This window comes from Anopheles coustani, chromosome 3 (assembly GCF_943734705.1).
Source record: "Anopheles coustani chromosome 3, idAnoCousDA_361_x.2, whole genome shotgun sequence".
In the NCBI taxonomy this organism is placed as follows: Eukaryota; Metazoa; Arthropoda; class Insecta; order Diptera; family Culicidae; genus Anopheles; species Anopheles coustani.
Genome location: NC_071288.1, coordinates 34001696 through 34019404, shown reverse-complemented (window position 1 = coordinate 34019404; position 17709 = coordinate 34001696). Strand labels below are relative to the sequence as shown.

The following is a 17709-nucleotide window of genomic DNA, read 5'->3' as shown; positions in this document are numbered from 1 at the left end:
ACGTTGTTTTGTTTCGTTTGTTTTCATTCATTTTCCGACCGGTACATTTTTGACAGCACGTGTTCATTCGTGAATGTAAACAGGTATCGTTGACTCACACCGATTGTTCAACAAACAAATCGATATTTCCTAGCTTCAAGAACAAGTTTCCATGGTCGAAGCAGAGCCATTGATCAAATACCGGTTAATTGCTGATAAGAGCAAATGAGGTTGTACCAGCGATGTTAGATGTTCTCCAGTCAAAGTAGATCTTTTCAACACACCACGATGTATCAACCACTGAACAAAGAAAACCTGTTCACCAAATACAGTCGGATAGCCGGCGTTGTTGCCGCCTATTGGTAAGTAATGGAACGCGGCCCAGAAAATATTCCCTCGTGACACCATTGGCAATACCCTGTACTTCCTTTTTTTTTAGGGTTATATCTATTTTGACCGTCTTCGTGAACAAGGCACTGCTCAGCGGACTGCAGCTCGATGCTCCACTATTCGTGACGTGGTTCCAGGTGCTCACATCGTCATCAATATGTTTTATTATGAGTTGCCTGGGCAAGCGGTATCCGCAGGTGATTACCTTCCCCGAGGGAAATCCCTTCGATAGGGACACGTTTCGCAAAGTGGTTCCGCTGTCTATCCTTTTCACTGCCATGATAGCCACCAACAATCTCTGCCTCAAGTACGTCGGAGTAGCCTTCTACTACGTTGGCCGCTCTTTGACGACCGTTTTCAATGTGATATTGACCTATCTTCTGCTGGGCCAGAAGACCAGCTCCAAAGCATGCCTATGCTGTGTGCTAATCATTGCCGGATTTTGGATCGGCGTGGACCAGGAAAGCTTAACCGAATCGTTCTCGCTTATCGGAACCGTTTTTGGAGTGCTAGGTTCGCTAAGTCTTTCACTGTATTCCATCTATACCAAGCGGACCCTTCCACACGTGAATCAGCAAGTTTGGCTGCTGAGCTACTACAACAACGTCTACTCCGCGGTTCTGTTCATCCCGCTGATGATCGTAAACGGTGAGGTGCAGGAAGTGTTGAACTACAAACATCTGCTTGAACCTTGGTTTTGGGGTGTTATGACGATCGGCGGGGTGTGTGGATTTGCCATTGGCTTTGTGACGACCCTACAGATTAAGGTTACCTCGCCCCTGACACACAACATATCCGGTACGGCGAAAGCTTGCGCTCAGACGGTGATTGCGTCGTCCTGGTATCAGGAATCCAAATCGTTCCTCTGGTGGACCTCGAACGTTGTCGTACTGCTTGGTTCCGCCTTCTATACGCGCGTCAAGCAGGTCGAAATGGACCAAACGCATCGCGAACAAATGAGCAGTCAGAAGGTTTGAGTAACAGGGTATATTTTAGGTTTTTCTTATACAAAAGTACAGGACTAAGTTAAACAAAACAAGATCAACTTAAAATAAAACATTAACGTAGCAGAACAATTCCATAAATGTGTTCTGTGTGATTCTCCATTAGCTTAATGACTTCACCTTTGATTGGGGAATATACTCGTGTCCTTTGTTCTGCTGCCACAGTTCAATCGCCGCGTTGACTATCACATCGGCCGTTTCCTGTTCGTTTTTTATCTGTGGAAACGCAATGCTGATTAGCTCGTGTTGGCCAAACTAAACGCAAACAATTTCTACTTACGCTATCAATACATTCGAAGAGACTCTTTTGATCAACACATCGCAGCACTCGGCGCCGCAGCATGCGCAGTATTTCGATCATAACAAAAACGACTATTTTAATGGCACCTCCGCAAATTTTGTCCCATATTCGTATCAGCGCCGGTTCCGAAAGTACGCCGGCAAAGAAAGACCGGTACCATTCGGACAATGGCAGTGCGGTAAGCATATCACAGGACTTCAAGTGGATGTACAACCCGTTATCCTCCTTCTCGAGGATTGTGTACGTCAGATCGGAAAGCTTACCCATTTCCAGGGTCACTTCCTCGGAGTAATCGTAGAGACTTTTCGCCATCCAGTACGTTTCGATGTCGTTATCGAATATTTCCAACAACACTTTGGTAATGTTGCAAAAGTGGCTTTCTTGCTGCGGTAGAAAGAGGAACATTGAGAAACAGGAGTTAGGTTGAAAGGGATTGCTGTACAAAAACCTCACGGATGCTTACAGTTATGTCTCGCCCCAGGTACAATTGTTTCTTCTCCAACAACCACATCGCGTAGAGCACCCTGGACGTTGGGGTATTCTCATCCACAATGCGCATGGTTTTAAGTGCCTTAAGTAAATCATTATACACTGCTACTCGTTGCTCCATTACATACTCCCGCGATTTATCGTAAACTGGTGTAACTCCTAGAAAGAGTGGAGCCATTATTTACCGCCCCGGAAACAGATCGGAGGAGATGTAAATGCACAATAGTTACCGAGCAGGGAATTCCATAGCACGGTGCGATGAATCTTGGGCACTGTGAACCGTATGCAGAACTGTGTCAACTTGGTCAGATTCAGGGGCTTCTCTTTGAGCAGAATTTCTAGAGATTTACGTTCCTCCACTCCACGGCAGCCGACCTTTTCGTAATATGTAGAACGAAAATTACGTTCGTCGCGGGCCATCTTTCGTCGCTGATAAGCCGATGGTGTGATGTTCCGCTGTCGAAGACTGCCAGCTTGACAAGCAAAATATTTACCTCATGACAAAGGTAACTTGAACAAAGCTTCTAGCATCAACTTTAAATATTTGCTGAATTTCTCAAATTGTTTAAATAACTTTTTAGTATTTCATCCGTTTTTCCATTCCCTACAATTGCTGCTCCCCTTCGACTGCGTTTTGTGAAAAAAAAGTGTCAGCTGACGAGATAGTTTGACTACCCTGGTTCCATATGATCACTCTACGGTAAACACGTGAGGGAGTCGTTGGATTCGATCTGCTGAATGATTCCTACCACGCTTGCCGTTAACCACATGATAATTTAATATTAAGAAAATTCTTTCCTCTGCCATTTTGGAGTTATCATAAAGTAAAATAACTGAAATACGTTTTATTTAAAGTATTTTTATTTTAAAAATTCAGTCCACAGTATCAATGTCGAAATATGAGCGTCTTATATCAAGTCTTACCTTTCCTATTTCACATAACCTATGGGACCTTCAACAAAATTCTAATAACGTAGCAAATTTGTCTAGTGCTAAAAGCTACACATTACATCTTCTATTAAGTGTATACTGGTTTTTGTGAAAACTATACCACACTGCGGGTGAATTAGTAAGTGAATTGGGACCGTGAAATTCCGCGATTAATGATGTAATATGATGTATGCATGTTTATGGCTATCAATCCTCTCAAACCGTATTGTAACGACTTCTATAGTCTGTATTTTCGTATTCCTTCTAATAGGTGTAATTGTAAACAGTTAACCAAGTTTTAAAAGTGATTTTTCTCTACGAAACATATATCCTTTGCTTACAATAGATTTCCATTGTACTTTGTAAAAGCTTCGTCCCAGAACTGTAACCTCACCGCTTCTGGGTTGGTTTTGGGCTCGAGTGTCTCGGTGATGTCCAGGTACGGCAGCTCCGTCATCGTGTTCGGTATGACCGAGGGCCAGGTAAGTCCCAACAGCAGCTCGTCCTCACCGAACGGTGTCGGGTTGCTGTACAAGATACAAAGAAGAATGGGGAAAGATACATGGAATGGATGCTGATAAAAATTACATTACAAAAGGTCGCGGGATCATCAAGCTTGGCAAAGTGCTAAAGTTTAATGAGTTTTTCTACGATCGCAGCAGCTGATGATTTGTATTGGGTTAGTTTCACTCAATGGGCGACAAGTGTTGCACCTGTGGCACCGATAGGACACCCGGCAACATCCCTTTTTTGCAGAGTTATTTGATGAGTCTTTTCTGTACAGTGGTGCAGAATATTACCTACAGATGCCCATCGTTGGATCCATAATTGTTAAATCTTACACATTCCCGCGCTACGATGTCTATGTGCACCGTATCAAATTAACACGTGCTTCACCTCGTTACCAGCCATCAATCATGCCCTTGTTGCTCCACGTGGAGAAGGGGACTAACCGTTCCATTTGGCGAGAGTTGGCTCCACTGGCAACTCCACAGGTTCGCTAGATTCCCTACTGCTTCTATCCTGCACCGACAAATTACTGGCTGCCTCACCATGGCGTTTTTCAATTGCACGCTGGTACAAGCAGAAAACTATACCCCGTGGCTCCACACCATTTGCGTTTTTTAATGTTCTTTTTCAACGCCATGTGTTTTTGTCTGTAAATTGCTTCATGTGGTTTTTGACATTATTTATCGCCCATGGTAACTCCCCTCGCAGCGAGGAACCTACTTAAATTAGCTGGCATTACTCTATTAACGATTTCGCGTCTGTCCGGCGTGGAAAACTGTTAAGCGCAGCGCACCCCAGCTCGAGGATAGCGCAATCCTGCTGTAGGTGCAGCACTGGTGCCTGGTGTCGGTTTTTTCGGTGTGGAAATGAAGCTATCCGAAAATTTTCAGCTAACACCACGTGCCACCACTCCATTCGAACAACCGGAAAGGGCTTACGTAGGGCGTACAAAAGGGGTGTTTCGAAAAGGCTATCAGCAGAGTAGGGCCACTTTTAGGAGCCATCGCCAAGAGTCGAGTTGCTCCGGCCCATAGGCGAACAGTTCGAGGGCGACTAAACGCCAGGAAAGTCGTGGCTAAGGTTTCCACCACTAGCACCAATCCGATCGACGGGCGACGGGCAGCGTGTGCATACAGTTTTCGCGAATCATGCCTAAAAGACGCTCCGTGCGGCTCCAACACCGATCAGCGAGGCTGTGCTGAGTATGTTACGTAAAAGGAGGCGAAACAAACCAAACATCCACCACGCGGTCCATCGCGTTTCTGCACACACAGAGGAGCCACAACCGATAGCCACATACTCACGCAAGCACACGCGGATCTTGGACACGCTGCACCGACCGACAGACCGACCGACCGACCGATACGTTGATGGGTGTGTGAGGCAAGCAGCATGGCAAAATCCGGCCACCGGCCGTTTTTGGGGTGCGTGCAGCGCCACTTGGACGGGCTGCGGTAGGACGCCTTCGGGCCCCTGGCTTTTCTCGGCAGGTTGTTCAATATAATGTTCAAGTCTTCTCCAAGACCGACACGGGCAGGTGTTATCGCCTAACTAACTCGCATTGTGTGAATTGGGGCTGTTTTTTGCATAACCACCCCTTGAAGCAGCGATCCACAAGAGCTCTTATGTTTTCTTATGGTCCAATGTTTCGGAAGCAAAACATGTAACAGCAACAACATGATTTCGTTTTCGTTCCTATCAAATAGAATTTGGCACGTGGGAAAATCAAACTTTTGCTGATCGGAAGCTGATCAATACATTTCTTAAGTCGGTTATTTTATATGTTGCACCATTTTGAAAAAGGTTAGAAAAGTTAATTTTAAATCCCACATACACTTGTGCGTTCATCGCACCTTCTCTCATGAAAAGCTATTTCATTTTTGAAGACTCTATTTTTTCTCGTAAAATCTAGAACAATTTCCATCAAAGACAGGAATGTTATTTCATATTACTTCTTCTTCTTCTTCTTGGCGTAAGGACCTCTTGGGGTACGGTCTCGGTTGGGATTCGAACTCACGCCGTCGAGGTGGAGGAGTCCCGGCGCTCATGGGCCGATTTTCTAACCGGCGCTACCGCTCGGCTGTTGTGGACCCCAATATTACCCCAATATTATACCTCATATTCCTATACTAAAGATTAATCATCCATAAAAGTGAACCGTTTTAAAATACCGTTATAATAAGATTTAACATATTTCGAAGTGTTGAAATCACAGTTTCCTTTCATATTCTTCATCCATAAGTAATTACATTTTTGCAAGCTGTTTTCATGATGGTTGAAAGTTTTGAGGTGTTTATATCACATTTAAAAAAAAGGAAAAACTTTCTATTAAAAGGAAAACTTTCTTCTAAAGAAAACTCTCATAATTTAAAATTTATCAATCAGATGAATTTAAATTATGTGTTTGCAAATTTAAATTTGCTTTCCAGGACATTTGTTTCATGAACGAAAAAAATGAAAAACAAAAACAATTTCGAAATACCAAATAGAAGACGTGAACGAACCGCTAGTTGAATAACCAAAAGCGCATTGCACATCGAATAACCTACGTTTACAGCAAGTGAGTATTTTTTTAGATTTTGACACAATTTTACACTCTCAACTGCAACCGTCCCGAAAAGCTATTCCCTTTCTAAAATCAACACCAACCCCGTGGGGAGGAGGGGAATTCGGAAACCAAACGATCAACTTTTCTCTCCTGGAGATCCCACCATTCTACGGCCACACAAGCTCCTATCGACCAAGGACGCAGTCGAGGCCGATCTTCGGTCCGTGGGCGAACCGTTGCGCCCGGTAGGTAAGTGTACCTATATTTTTCGGGGAAAATGAGGTCACCCTTTCGCGCGTGCACCGGCAGCAGTTGATTACGGCGCGCAATGCTGAAGGGATAATTTACCGACGGTAATGAGCGGAGCCAATCGGTTACGTATATGTACGCACGGCTCATTAAACTGATGGCAACGCCTGTCGTCGGCCTGGAGTACGGATTTTCCTCCGATCGGCCGGAGGAAAACTCGCCACTTTCGTGATCGATGTTGAGTGGAAGATATCAATTGACGTTGGTCGTTTTTTGGTCGATTAGCTATCGGCTGTTTTACGAGCGCTGACAAATGCTTCCAAGATCGTGATGCCAAGGAATCATAGGTGTTTTCCCATCTCGGTAGAGTTATCATAATAGAAGACGCAATCGGGCCTCGGTAACCTTGGTGGTGCAAACCGTCCCATCCATTCATCCATCCGCAGCCCAATGACAACCATGACCTTGTGCACCTACCTAACGGTGTCCGGCCCGACTGATTAGTATGCGAAAAACCGCTACCTAGCGGGTCTCCAAAAGCGATCCTCCCATCGCGGGTAGGCCACGGATGTCGCGGAATCTCTTGTGGACAGCAACAAAAAACAAAAAAAAAAAACAAACAAAGAGACAAAAAAAAGCCCCGGTGGGTTTCGAAACGTTGAATAATCAGCTACCATCAGCGAGTTTTATCATACTGTCATAAAAATAAAACGGTATCGCAACAGCGTGATGCGGCGACCCGTCTGCCTAGGTGAACACAGTTAAGCAAGTAGGAAAAAAAAACTCCCCATTGGAATCCTTTCACCCGTCCCCTTCGGAGTGGACACGGAGTCTTCTTGGAACCAGCCGACCGTTCATGAGAACTGACATTTTGGCAACTTTCCACACACACATCTTTCGCAGCTCCGATCCCGGGAGAAGACCAATCAACTTGGAAAGGGCGAGAATCACCATCCTTTTACAACACTTCACGTCGGTGAGCCAAAATCTCCTTAACTAGGGCGTAGTTGGGCTAAAGAAGAGGGACACAGAAAGCTGGACCACGATGTAGCCTAAAAATTAGGCAAACCAATGATTACTTACCCATATTTGGCAAAGTTAGACCACATGCGGGTCATCTTTTGCATAATTTGTAGCTCGGGTGAGCTACTGTCCAATCGCAGATTCAGGAAACCGAAGTGGAACAGGTAACCGAGCTCATCACCGTGGCAAGACCCGGGCCAATCGATGCCCAGTATCCGCTTGTAGATGCCGAGCGCACCGTCGTACGCGAACCGGTACACCCAAGTTGAATTGAGTCCATTGTGGGACGCATGCAGCCGGGCATAGTCGGTGATACCGTGGAGGAACATCACATCCGACATAAGCTGAAGAGGAGAAACAAATGGAAAAGGAAGAATAGTTGCTTGAAAATGCGGACGAAGAAGGTCCTTGCAATACTTACGTTCATCATCTCCTGAATGGTTTCGTTCGAGACGTGTCGATCGCCCATGTAGAATTGCTTCATCTTGGCGGCAAACTCGCGTCCCTCATCCGTCTCACGGTCTAGATGCAGGTTGAGCGGTATCAGCCGCTCAAAGTCTTCGTCGATCGTTTGGAGGAGATTGGGATCCTTGCGAACTCCTGTCAGGATGTACCTTGTGAACATTGAGACTACTCAAGAGGGTGTGCGGTTCCGCTACTTACGTCGCATGAAGAGCATAGCCTCGTGGGAGTTAAACCCGACCATAACGGGCACGTGGCTATAGCGGCCACTCTTTAGCAACTCGAGCGGTTCCTCCGTTAGCAGAGGTTCCTCTGTCGATGCATCCTGCCCGGTCCAGTTCTCGAGCGATGGCACGAACGGTAACCCGATGCTACGGCGTACGTCCTCCGCTGTGAGTGTCTTCAGGGCCGCGTCGACAATTCGTTGAGGTGAGGCACGCCGTAGCTGCAGCAGGAGGTCCTCCGTGTCATTGGTCCGAACGCCCAGAAGTTGGCCGAGCTTGAACGCGCGGTCCTGGGTGTCCCGTGCAATTGCCCACGGGTTCAATACGGAGCCACTCTGGGCGATCGCTTTGTGGAACAGCCCCTTGGCAAGCGGGGACAAGGTAAGTAGCTGCACCGAAACCGATCCGGCCGATTGGCCGAAAATCGTCACGTCATCCGGGTTACCACCGAACGCGGCAATGTTCTCCTGAACCCAGCGTAACGCCAACACCTGATCCTTGAGGCCTGCGTTACCCGGAGCGTCCTTACCGACGGCAAGGAACCCGAGAGGCCCGAGTCGGTAGTTGAACGTCACCAGCACGACCCCATTCGGTACGAGGTAGTCCGGGCCGTAGAGGAACGCGTTGCCCGAGCCGAACGAGAACGCTCCTCCATGGATCCAAACCATCACCGGGAGCCGTGGATTGTCCTCGCCGATGGGCAGCTCGGGTGAGTAGACGTTCAGGAAAAGGCAGTCCTCGCCGCCCTTGAAGTTGTCCAGTATCATGTTGCGGTGCGGGCAGACCGAACCCTCGCGATTCGCCGACCGAATGCCCGTCCAGGGCTTCTCCGGAACTGGCGCCCGGAAGCGCAGCTCACCGATCGGTGCCTGCCCGTACCGGATGCCCTTGAACGCGTAGAAGAACCCGGACCCGCCGCCCTTCACCTGCTGCAGTCGACCCTCGAGGGCACCGTTCTTGGTGAGGATGATGGCACGGGATTCCCGCTTGAACGAGCTCACCACGTCCCGCACGAAACCCATCGTTGTGCGGGGAATGATCCGGACGAGCGAGTTGAGCGAGTCGGAGTCGCGTGCGATTCCGGTGAACGTTTTCCATGCCGCCGTTTCCTGCAGAGTAGGAGGATGAAAAATGGAAACTTTTACTACCTCCGCAACACACCACCAGTTAGCGGGTGGGCCGCGCAACAAATGATCGACGATCAAAGTTCCATTGGCAACAGCCATTTCGTGCCACTTCCTGTTTTTGCGCGCTATTTGAACATCGAGATTCGATTACGATCGTATGCGGTGCGCAATGGGTAAAATGAGTATCTTTCCACAGGAAGAAACTTTAACTGTACAGTTCTATGAGTCATACGGTTGATATTCTGGAAAAGGGAAAGCTCTCTAACTAGAATAATTATAGATCCGATGCAGCGCACAACAATTTTCCATTCAAAGTCTATCAAATTTAAACTCATATTGTTTCAGCTGATCACTTAACAATGAACAATGAATATTCAATTTTTAACAATAAATATCCAACGCTAGATGTTTTGCCAATATATTGTTTATTAAACAAAACCATCTTTGTCGATTTAAGTAAAAAAAATGTAAATATGCAGTTTAAACAGTGTAAATGCATACAATTTAAATTACCTAGAGCCAAAGTGCAATAACCCTGTGATCTGATTACAATAGTACCCTATAATTCCTATGAACGGCGCGATGAGGGAGGGGGGTGGGGGTGGGGGGGGGGGGCCTTATGCTCAGTTAGAAACTATCATTTACTGATCATTTGTATGTGATCATGTTTGTTCCAGAAAATTCTGCATTTGTTCCGTTATGGTGTAATTGTGCTAGATTTTTTTTAAATTCATAATGTTTGTTTTTTAAACAACAAAGTGTTGGGCGATATTTTGTATAAATTTGCTACAGTATACAATTTATACGGAACTGATGGTTATAAAAATAATGAAGAAGTAAATAGTTGACAGGCCTACACTGGATTGTAAAACAAAACTCTCGATAGATTTTCAAATAACTACGAAGCGGGCCAGAATGTACTTTAAATCCAAAATGTTACAAATAGTAACTTCAATTATTTCTTACTTCTTCTCGGAATATTTGCGTTTCACTACTTTCTACATGGCAATGAGTTAAGTTGAGCATACGCAGCCTGTGAAGCACGATGCACCTGCGACATTCGCGCACCGAAGCGCACCTCAATTAGCAGTCAATGCTCATGCTCCATGCTCATTTGCGAACACGAATTCCGCCCCGCGCGACGGTACCCATCCACAATCGTAACCGGCACCGAGCGTCTTAACCTTGCCATTGACTGAGGTTACCCAAGGGAGGGGGAGGGGTTGCCGTTTACTTTTTCTTCTTTTCACCCTACCCAGGCCCCTCTGGGGGACGAAGGTAAACACGGCAGAATTTCACTGCTTCTAGCGCTGCCCTTCCCTTTCATTTGCTCTGGGGAGGCCGACGTCCGCAGTTAAGCGTTTCCTTTGGAGAAAGAAGAACCGTCGGCGGTCGTGACGCGGATGATGATGAAGATGATGATGTATGATGGGGTAATTGTTGGTACTTGGGTCGGGGTCACCTTCGGGTAAGAGTGTCGAGTGTGCCATTTCGTGTGTCAATTTTTAAAGCACACTCCGCGGGTCCAATCATGCTTCGAAAACTGGAGGACGTCGAGGAACGGGAAACAAACCAACCGATCCGACGCTAATGTGCCTTTCATGTTAGTGACTCAATTTACCACTAATGTGCACAACCTCCCTCCATTAGGAGTCCATGTCGCACGAAGCGGTTTAGGCGGTTTTAGTCAAGAAAATTTTCCACATTGAAAATTGAAATTGATGAGCCATAACTTAGGAGGTTGAACGTGAAACCCATCCATACGGTCGTCCGTTTTGTAACGGATTATTTTTTTTGTTTGATGTTGTCCCTTGCGCTTGGGCCATCCATTTAGCGTCTTAGTGATTCCAAAGGGCAAGGTTGCGGGTGAGCACAACCGTGGTCTAATTTTCTTTGATACTTACCCGCCAAGGACAAGTGTCCCGAAAAAAGGGCATTGTTCTTTTCAATCACACCATTGTGTGTCAGGTTCGTCTAGGTCATAAATTATTTTTCTGTCACCACCGTGTGAATAGACCCTCAAAGCTGATCAGCAAGATGTACAGTGAGTTTGAAGTAAAAAATGAATGCTAGAGCACTCGGTCCGGGGTCAACCGGTGAAAGCCTTCGCACCGTCACGCGCAGCTTGCTTTCATCGAACAATCCCCTCAACCTCGGCCATAGCTGAGGTCTGTTGGCTACGATGCTAGACGACATATTTATTCCAATTTAAATTTGCTTTCTTGCCCGATCTGGATTAAACAACAAGATACACTAAAGAGAGCAAAGACTCCCAAATGGGCTACCTGAACAATGTCTTTGTCAATAATAAAATTTTTAAACTTTTGAAAATAAATAAAAATAAATAAATATTTTACGAACTCTTGCGGTCTTAACTCAAAAACATTAAAAAGATGAAAAATTATTGCACCACATCAATTTCCCTCTGAAATAAATTTCAGTAATGCGCAGAAATAAAATTACAAATGGAAGAGATAAGATTATTTATATTATAATAAATGCAACACGCATTAGTTTAAACTATTTATGTGTCTTTGTTTTACCATCGTAAAGGTTCATCAAAATAGTTCAAATTAACAGTCATATCTATGAGCTTGTTAAACAAATGTACGGAGTTAATTTATGCGAAACATAAAAAAGGTTCCATTAAAATTCTCTAGCACGACCCACAAATGCAGCAAACTTTTTCCCCAAACAAAAGAAAGCAACGCAACGATAAGCGACGAACCTGCCTCGAAAACGGTAGCATAACCTTCATTCGGAGTTTAGATTTTTTGTTTGCTTACCTTCAGCTTATTCGACAGTTGACCCGCGCTGGCCAAAGCTTCCCCAAACGTGGACGGTGGCAGGGCATAGCTGGAGTGCACGCCAATGGCAACCAGCGACAGGATCAGCACCCGGATGGCGAGCATGATGGAGGCTGGCGCAACGGCGATCTTATTAACGGGGTTCAACAAAACTAGACCACTTTCTTCACGGCGGCACGCGAAGGGTAATTTAGAAGGGGTTCCAAAATGTTGTCCCCACCGTTGGGGAGGCTCACTTTATCTTACCCGCTTAGCGATCACTGTGAACGGAAGAAACAAAACAAAAGGTGGTTTAATATGTTAATTCCCGTTACTCAAAGGGCATCTAAATTCAAACGAACGAAGCACGACACCACGGAAATAATTGGCCACAATGAGGAACATCACATAGAAACAGTCTATCCAGCAGCATCTTGCCAAACACAGTAGGGAACCTTGAAGACAACCGCGATTTCGTGTTGCCTTTCGTTCCGAACCCTTGACTTCCTTGAAGATAAACATGGCGCGATTTTGACACCCGGCACGCGTACACTTTTTCCCCCGCCGAGTGGCAACCTTCGCGTGCACTTTCCCACACCCAGTGTTGGTCCAGTGTACCGGAGAACCGGTGCACGATCGAGCATCGTTACGATACCACCTCCGATAGCGTTTGGAGAATGTAGTTCGAACACGCACGTGATAAACGCAATCAGCATGACCGAAATATATATCCGATTGGGACAGGATCTTCAAATGCACGAAAAGGCACCTGTCTTCGTCAACCCAGCCTGATTTTATCATGGTTCGACCCACTTGAAATACACGATCGCGATCCACGAATCTGCAATCGCTGCTTGCAAACAAATCGAGGTTTTCACGCGCGTATACGTTCGCGAACCTGTGCGGGATTGGGAAGGAGACACTCGGGCCCAAACGCATACACATGCTTTTCTCAGCTGGGACGGAAACTGGTATTACTTAACACCGGCTGTGGGGCGTGCGTTTGCACAAAATGGTTCGCAAAAACCCCTTCGAAAACTGTTCCGTGTGCCACTTCTTTTTTTCCCTGTGGAGTCAGTGGAATAATTTAAATAAATTTCGAAACACAGGCAGACACAACAATAAGGTGTCTGTGATGATCTTCACCAGGCGCACAATTTGATCATAATTTTTGAACACATCGACCTAGCGGCTAAACACTGCTTCTATGCTTACAAAATGCTTTCCATCCGCTTTTACTAACCAACAAAGGCACTGCTCCACGTGTTCGACAAACCCGAGGTAACCGCAGCCGTCCGAATGGGGCTGATGCTGGGGCTCGACTGAAACCGAAAGCTCAGCGCGTGCTGGCTCATATTGCTGCTGCTACGGCGAAGAGAGTGCGCGCTTCGCGAAACTCCCCCGATGATGCCATTGCATAATGGAGCATGGCTGTGGGAAGGGGTAGTATCAACAACGACGGTACCGCGAGCATACAAGATCCGCCAACGTGTGGGGTACAACTACCATGTCTCTGAATCATTCGGTTGTAATCTCACACTGCAATTCGTTGCGATCGCGTCTCTCGTTTTCGTCGGAGATCCTCCTCGTTGTTGTCTGGCGCATTTAATTTCACGACCTGACATCGTAGGTGCTGGAGCAAATGAGAGCATGGCATGCTGTATCTGAAAATATCTTTTATCAGCTGGTTCGTTCGAATCGTGCATCGTGAGTCCCTATCCCAAAACCGTGCCGCCGATCATCGAGTAGGCCAAAAGGCCAGCGGCCAACAACGAGCGACTTGTAAGCCGGTTTCGAGCGGCTCGATGGCCGAGTGTCGATAGAACTGGTTTTGTTGTTTTCGGGTCCATTGAAAATTCCGTTTTATCTGGGTAAAACATCCATCGAACGTGGGGGTGGCAGGGAGCGAAGTGGCGTAAGAAGAACTTCGGGCGATGGGAATGGGAACCGAATGCGTCGTGTACGATCCACTCTTTTGACGATGTACCGGGAGGAAGGTTTGCGTGACTGGTCCGGGTTTGCAGGTGCAGCGAAAAAACTTCAATAATATTTCACCATGTCACTTTCGCAATGTAAAAGCATGAAATTAAAGGAATAAGGAACATAAAATCCCAACTGTGAAGGTTGCAGAAAACTGTGGAACAGCTGAAGTGTTTCCGTTCTACAACCATTTTACAACAATGTTTTCCTAGTAGTCCAAATTTCGATAACAATTTTTTGGTAGCATACATTTTGATGAATTTGATTAATAGTGCTTATTACGAAGTAGAGTAAGACATCCATTCGATCCCCCGTTTTCTAGGCTAGATAGCATTAGATTTGAATGTATCGAAATCTACTCTGACAACCTAATTCTTATGTGGGTTACTGTTCCCTTACCGCTCGAACAAGGGACTACGAGAAGGTTAAACAGTAAAACTACATGAAAATATATTACTTAAAAAAACAACAGATTATCTCTTTTGCCAGATGAACAGTAAGTTGATCAGTTGATTGATTTCGATTTTATTACACTATATCAAAAAAGTAGTTTGTGTAGGACAACGTGTTCGAGTGAGTTTTGTATGTGAAGGAGGGGTGTGTGTTTGTTTGTGGATGTTTGTTGCAGACTGAGCCTTACCATCGCACGGATTGCAATGTGCTTTGGTTCCAGCCTTCTGCATTCAGATTTCGTAAATATAAGAAAGTTCGTTTGTTATGTATATATGTATATATATAAATATAATAGAGAATAATCTTCAGAAAGTTCTCATCCGAAGAAAGAAAGAAGAAGAAAAAAAACATCTCGCTCTGGAGGAGTGTCCGGTCGCGAATTCTAAACTTTCTTCCAGCTCCTGTCGCCGTCGCCTGTCATTAATTACTACAATATTCATCATTTTCGTTCTTGTTTGCACTACGCTATCCTCTACTCTCCTGCCCTGCACTTTAATACGGTATTTGCACGAGCTTTTGCACAGATGTCTGCCTCTGAAACTGATATCGGGCTATTGTTGGTTCTGAACGAAACTATTGGCGCATTGAATGTTATTCTGCAATTGATTTCAGAACACTTAATAGTACGAATAGTGTGAAACGTTTCCTACACTTGCGTTAAAACTGAGTGTGTGACCTGTTGTTGGTAGTATCTCGTTCATTATTAATTAGTTTCCAAAAAACTTTGTCTTGCTAAAACAGATTTCGTTTTTGTGATAATTGTAGCTGACGACGACGATGATGATGATGATTATGACGACGTTGAGTGCAGTGCTATTTTTGCTTGCATGATGAGGGGGCGACAGGAGTACACTTAGATTGGCCTCAATGATGGCGACATCATCACATCCGGAACCGATTGAAGAACTGTGGCAATCGTGAGTTGGTCTCACGAATTAAACTGAACATCGCTGCCACGCTGCAGTACGATGCACAACAGCACTCCTCTTCTCCTCCGGGGCCACTAGTATTCCCTTGGCATCTTCTCAAAACCTTCTGCCGGACGATGGTGGTCCGTACCCGGAGACGGAGCTACGATAGGATTGCGGTGCCGATGCGGTTGTAGATGCACTAGAATAGTGTGAAACGGGTCAACGTTCAATCATCGACTTTTTTTCACTTAAAATTAGGAAGACAAATGGGGAAGAAACTTACCGGTATCCGGATGAGCTACCACCGCTCAATGGCGGATAACCCTGACTGTAATCTGTGCTCTGGGCAACAGCACTTCCATCCGATGGCCCTTGGGAGTATCCGCTGGCATACGAGCTGCAGAAGAAGCATAAAGAATGCAGGGTGAATATGAGGACATATATTATGGGTAGATAAAATTAGCAGAGAACCATCTACTTACTAGCTATCAGCCGAATTTGCCGAAGAGGGCCACCGCTGGTAGCTGGACGCACCCTGTGAGGTATCGTAACCGTAGCTGCTGTAGCTATCGTAGCTTGAATATCCATCATAACTGCTGCCGTATGATCCCCTGCTCTGATCGGCCGGATAGGATGGCAGTGTGAAGCCACGCCGATCTTCGCTGCTTGCATGGCGCGTACTGCCATACCCGCCTCCATTGCTGCTGTACCCGTATCCGTACGGACTGCTCGAGGAACTGTACCCGACGTCACTCCTATAGCTCAAGTAGGAAGATACAAAGAAGCAAAAAAGGATAAATGTCGTTGCTTAGGTAAGCATCAGCAATAAACATTCAATTCACGCTTATTTTTACCTATAGCCGCCATCGTAGCGGCTTCCAGTGCCATAGCTTGCACGAGGCCCATAACCTCCCGGAGCACGTCCAGCCCCGTAACCAGCGGCAGTACCGTATGGCTGGCTCCTCATACCGCCGCGAGAACCACGCATCGGTCCAGCGCCGGGGCGACCGCGCGAGCTATCCATGCCCACACCGCCCACACCACCCGGCGGTCTCTCGCGGACGCGACCGCGCTCCACCACGATCGTCACACCCTTGAAGGTCGTGTTGTGCAGCGCCTGGATGGCACTCTCCGCCATGTCCTGATTTTGCATGTGCACGAACGCGCACCTGTTCATTACGTCGCATTCGGTCACCACGCCATAGTTTTCGAACAACCGGCGTACCTCCTCCGGCTTGGTCGCTGGCGGTAGGCTGCCTACAAACACTTTAGTTCTCTGCGCGTCCATCGTCGGCCCGGTTGGTTGTTCGGTGCGGCACACAGCGTACGGGGATGGCGGACGCGTTTGTGAAGCAGGGCGGGTAGAAACGCACAAAATGGATGCAAGATGGAAAACGGAATGTGTTATTGCAGCGCTCTCGTCATCGTCGGCGGACGGTACACGGTCGGACGACGGCACCGGAAATGATACACCTCACCGCCGCCGCGCAGACAACACAAACAAAACACTTACCGGAATCATCTCATACGTCTTTTGCTACGTCTGTGGCTTACTGCTACTGCTAAGCTAAGGCTTACGATGGTAAACTTAAACAAAATGATAACTAAACAGAACCAGGATGATGGGAAAAAACAAAAATATTTTGCCTTCTCCTTCCAGGGTTGCGCCAACGTTCAATGGCGTCTGCAGCGGGCCGAATGGATTTCACTAGTGTTGGCAGAATTAAGGATTCGGAAGAATTGAAGGCCCGATCTCAGCGCGGATCGGATTGGATCCCATTTGACAGATTCGATTCAGATTCAGGATTGATTCGATTCGTCTAAGACTCGATTTAATTCGATTCGAACACTATATGAGTCGATGTAAATTCGATGTGATTGAATTCAATTTACTCGCTTCGAACGCTCGAAAAATGTAATTTAATAATATTGCCTTGGTTGTTTATCAACTTATTTAAAAAACTAACTTTTTTGGAAGAAATATGCGCAAAACATAGTTTTATGTTCTTATAGTCTCTCGCCGGTTAACGGAGTAGGATTCGGTTTGGTAGATCTAGATCTAAGATTTAATACGAATCCCTACAGGCATTTGATTTTCCCACCACTAATGTTAAAATGCCGCTTTTGACAGCTTTTAACTTTTCGAAAATTGTGGCAAACGACGGAGAGACAGCTTGAAATATTTACAGAAACAATTCAGCAAACAAGATAAAATTATTTACCAATAAAACCAATAAACAGTTAAATAAATCTTTACAATTTTTATCCGTGCTCCTACTGGGAGTTAAATCGTATGAACATTTGGAGTACCAACCGAATAAAACTTCTGAACAATACTACATA

The 17709-nt window shown here is 46.0% G+C and overlaps 4 protein-coding genes across 6 annotated transcripts; 1 reads left to right on the top strand and 3 right to left on the bottom strand.

The window, feature by feature from the left end:
* The first annotated feature begins 84 nt into the window (after positions 1-84).
* LOC131271402 (GDP-fucose transporter 1) lies at positions 85-1468 on the top strand. The gene is made up of 2 exons (XM_058272818.1): positions 85-341; positions 419-1468. The coding sequence occupies exons 1-2, from the start codon at positions 229-231 to the stop codon at positions 1344-1346; spliced, it is 1041 nt and encodes a 346-aa protein (XP_058128801.1). The 5' UTR covers positions 85-228; the 3' UTR covers positions 1347-1468.
* On the bottom strand, positions 1348-2600 carry LOC131271403 (TBC1 domain family member 7). The gene is made up of 4 exons (XM_058272819.1): positions 2394-2600; positions 2138-2322; positions 1654-2058; positions 1348-1589 (listed from the first exon to the last, which is right to left on the bottom strand). The coding sequence occupies exons 1-4, from the start codon at positions 2581-2583 to the stop codon at positions 1476-1478; spliced, it is 894 nt and encodes a 297-aa protein (XP_058128802.1). The 5' UTR covers positions 2584-2600; the 3' UTR covers positions 1348-1475.
* Positions 2601-3430: 830 nt separating this feature from the next.
* Positions 3431-12148, bottom strand: LOC131259974 (esterase B1). The gene is made up of 5 exons (XM_058261594.1): positions 12023-12148; positions 8087-9218; positions 7845-8023; positions 7484-7767; positions 3431-3620 (listed from the first exon to the last, which is right to left on the bottom strand). The coding sequence occupies exons 1-5, from the start codon at positions 12146-12148 to the stop codon at positions 3431-3433; spliced, it is 1911 nt and encodes a 636-aa protein (XP_058117577.1).
* Positions 12149-14404: 2256 nt separating this feature from the next.
* On the bottom strand, positions 14405-17064 carry LOC131271997 (heterogeneous nuclear ribonucleoprotein A3). 3 transcript variants are annotated; one of them, XM_058273599.1, is made up of 5 exons: positions 16880-17064; positions 16221-16642; positions 15849-16127; positions 15650-15763; positions 14405-15526 (listed from the first exon to the last, which is right to left on the bottom strand). In XM_058273599.1, exons 1-5 carry the CDS (start codon positions 16886-16888, stop codon positions 15481-15483), a joined length of 870 nt encoding a protein of 289 aa, XP_058129582.1. In that variant the 5' UTR covers positions 16889-17064; the 3' UTR covers positions 14405-15480. The 3 variants fall into 3 exon arrangements, with proteins under 3 accessions (XP_058129582.1, XP_058129580.1, XP_058129581.1); XM_058273597.1 differs by having other exon boundaries at positions 14406-15565; XM_058273598.1 differs by having other exon boundaries at positions 14409-15565; positions 15849-16121.
* Positions 17065-17709: the final 645 nt, after the last annotated feature.

Coding starts and splice junctions, on each gene's coding strand:
- LOC131271997 (XM_058273597.1), bottom strand. Junction 15,764..15,848: donor GCAAATTCGGCTGATAGCTA/GTAAGTAGATGG, acceptor CTTCTTCTGCAG/CTCGTATGCCAGCGGATACT. Junction 15,566..15,649: donor GGTAGCTCATCCGGATACCG/GTAAGTTTCTTC, acceptor ACACTATTCTAG/TGCATCTACAACCGCATCGG.
- LOC131259974 (XM_058261594.1), bottom strand. CDS start 12,148: ATGCTCGCCATCCGGGTGCTGATCCTGTCGCTGGTTGCCATTGGCGTG. Junction 8,024..8,086: donor GGCTATGCTCTTCATGCGAC/GTAAGTAGCGGA, acceptor ACATCCTGACAG/GAGTTCGCAAGGATCCCAAT. Junction 7,768..7,844: donor CCATTCAGGAGATGATGAAC/GTAAGTATTGCA, acceptor TCTCCTCTTCAG/CTTATGTCGGATGTGATGTT.
- LOC131271402 (XM_058272818.1), top strand. CDS start 229: ATGTTCTCCAGTCAAAGTAGATCTTTTCAACACACCACGATGTATCAA. Junction 342..418: donor GGCGTTGTTGCCGCCTATTG/GTAAGTAATGGA, acceptor CTTTTTTTTTAG/GGTTATATCTATTTTGACCG.
- LOC131271403 (XM_058272819.1), bottom strand. CDS start 2,583: ATGGCCCGCGACGAACGTAATTTTCGTTCTACATATTACGAAAAGGTC. Junction 2,059..2,137: donor ACCTGGGGCGAGACATAACT/GTAAGCATCCGT, acceptor TTTCTACCGCAG/CAAGAAAGCCACTTTTGCAA. Junction 1,590..1,653: donor TCTTCGAATGTATTGATAGC/GTAAGTAGAAAT, acceptor GCGTTTCCACAG/ATAAAAAACGAACAGGAAAC.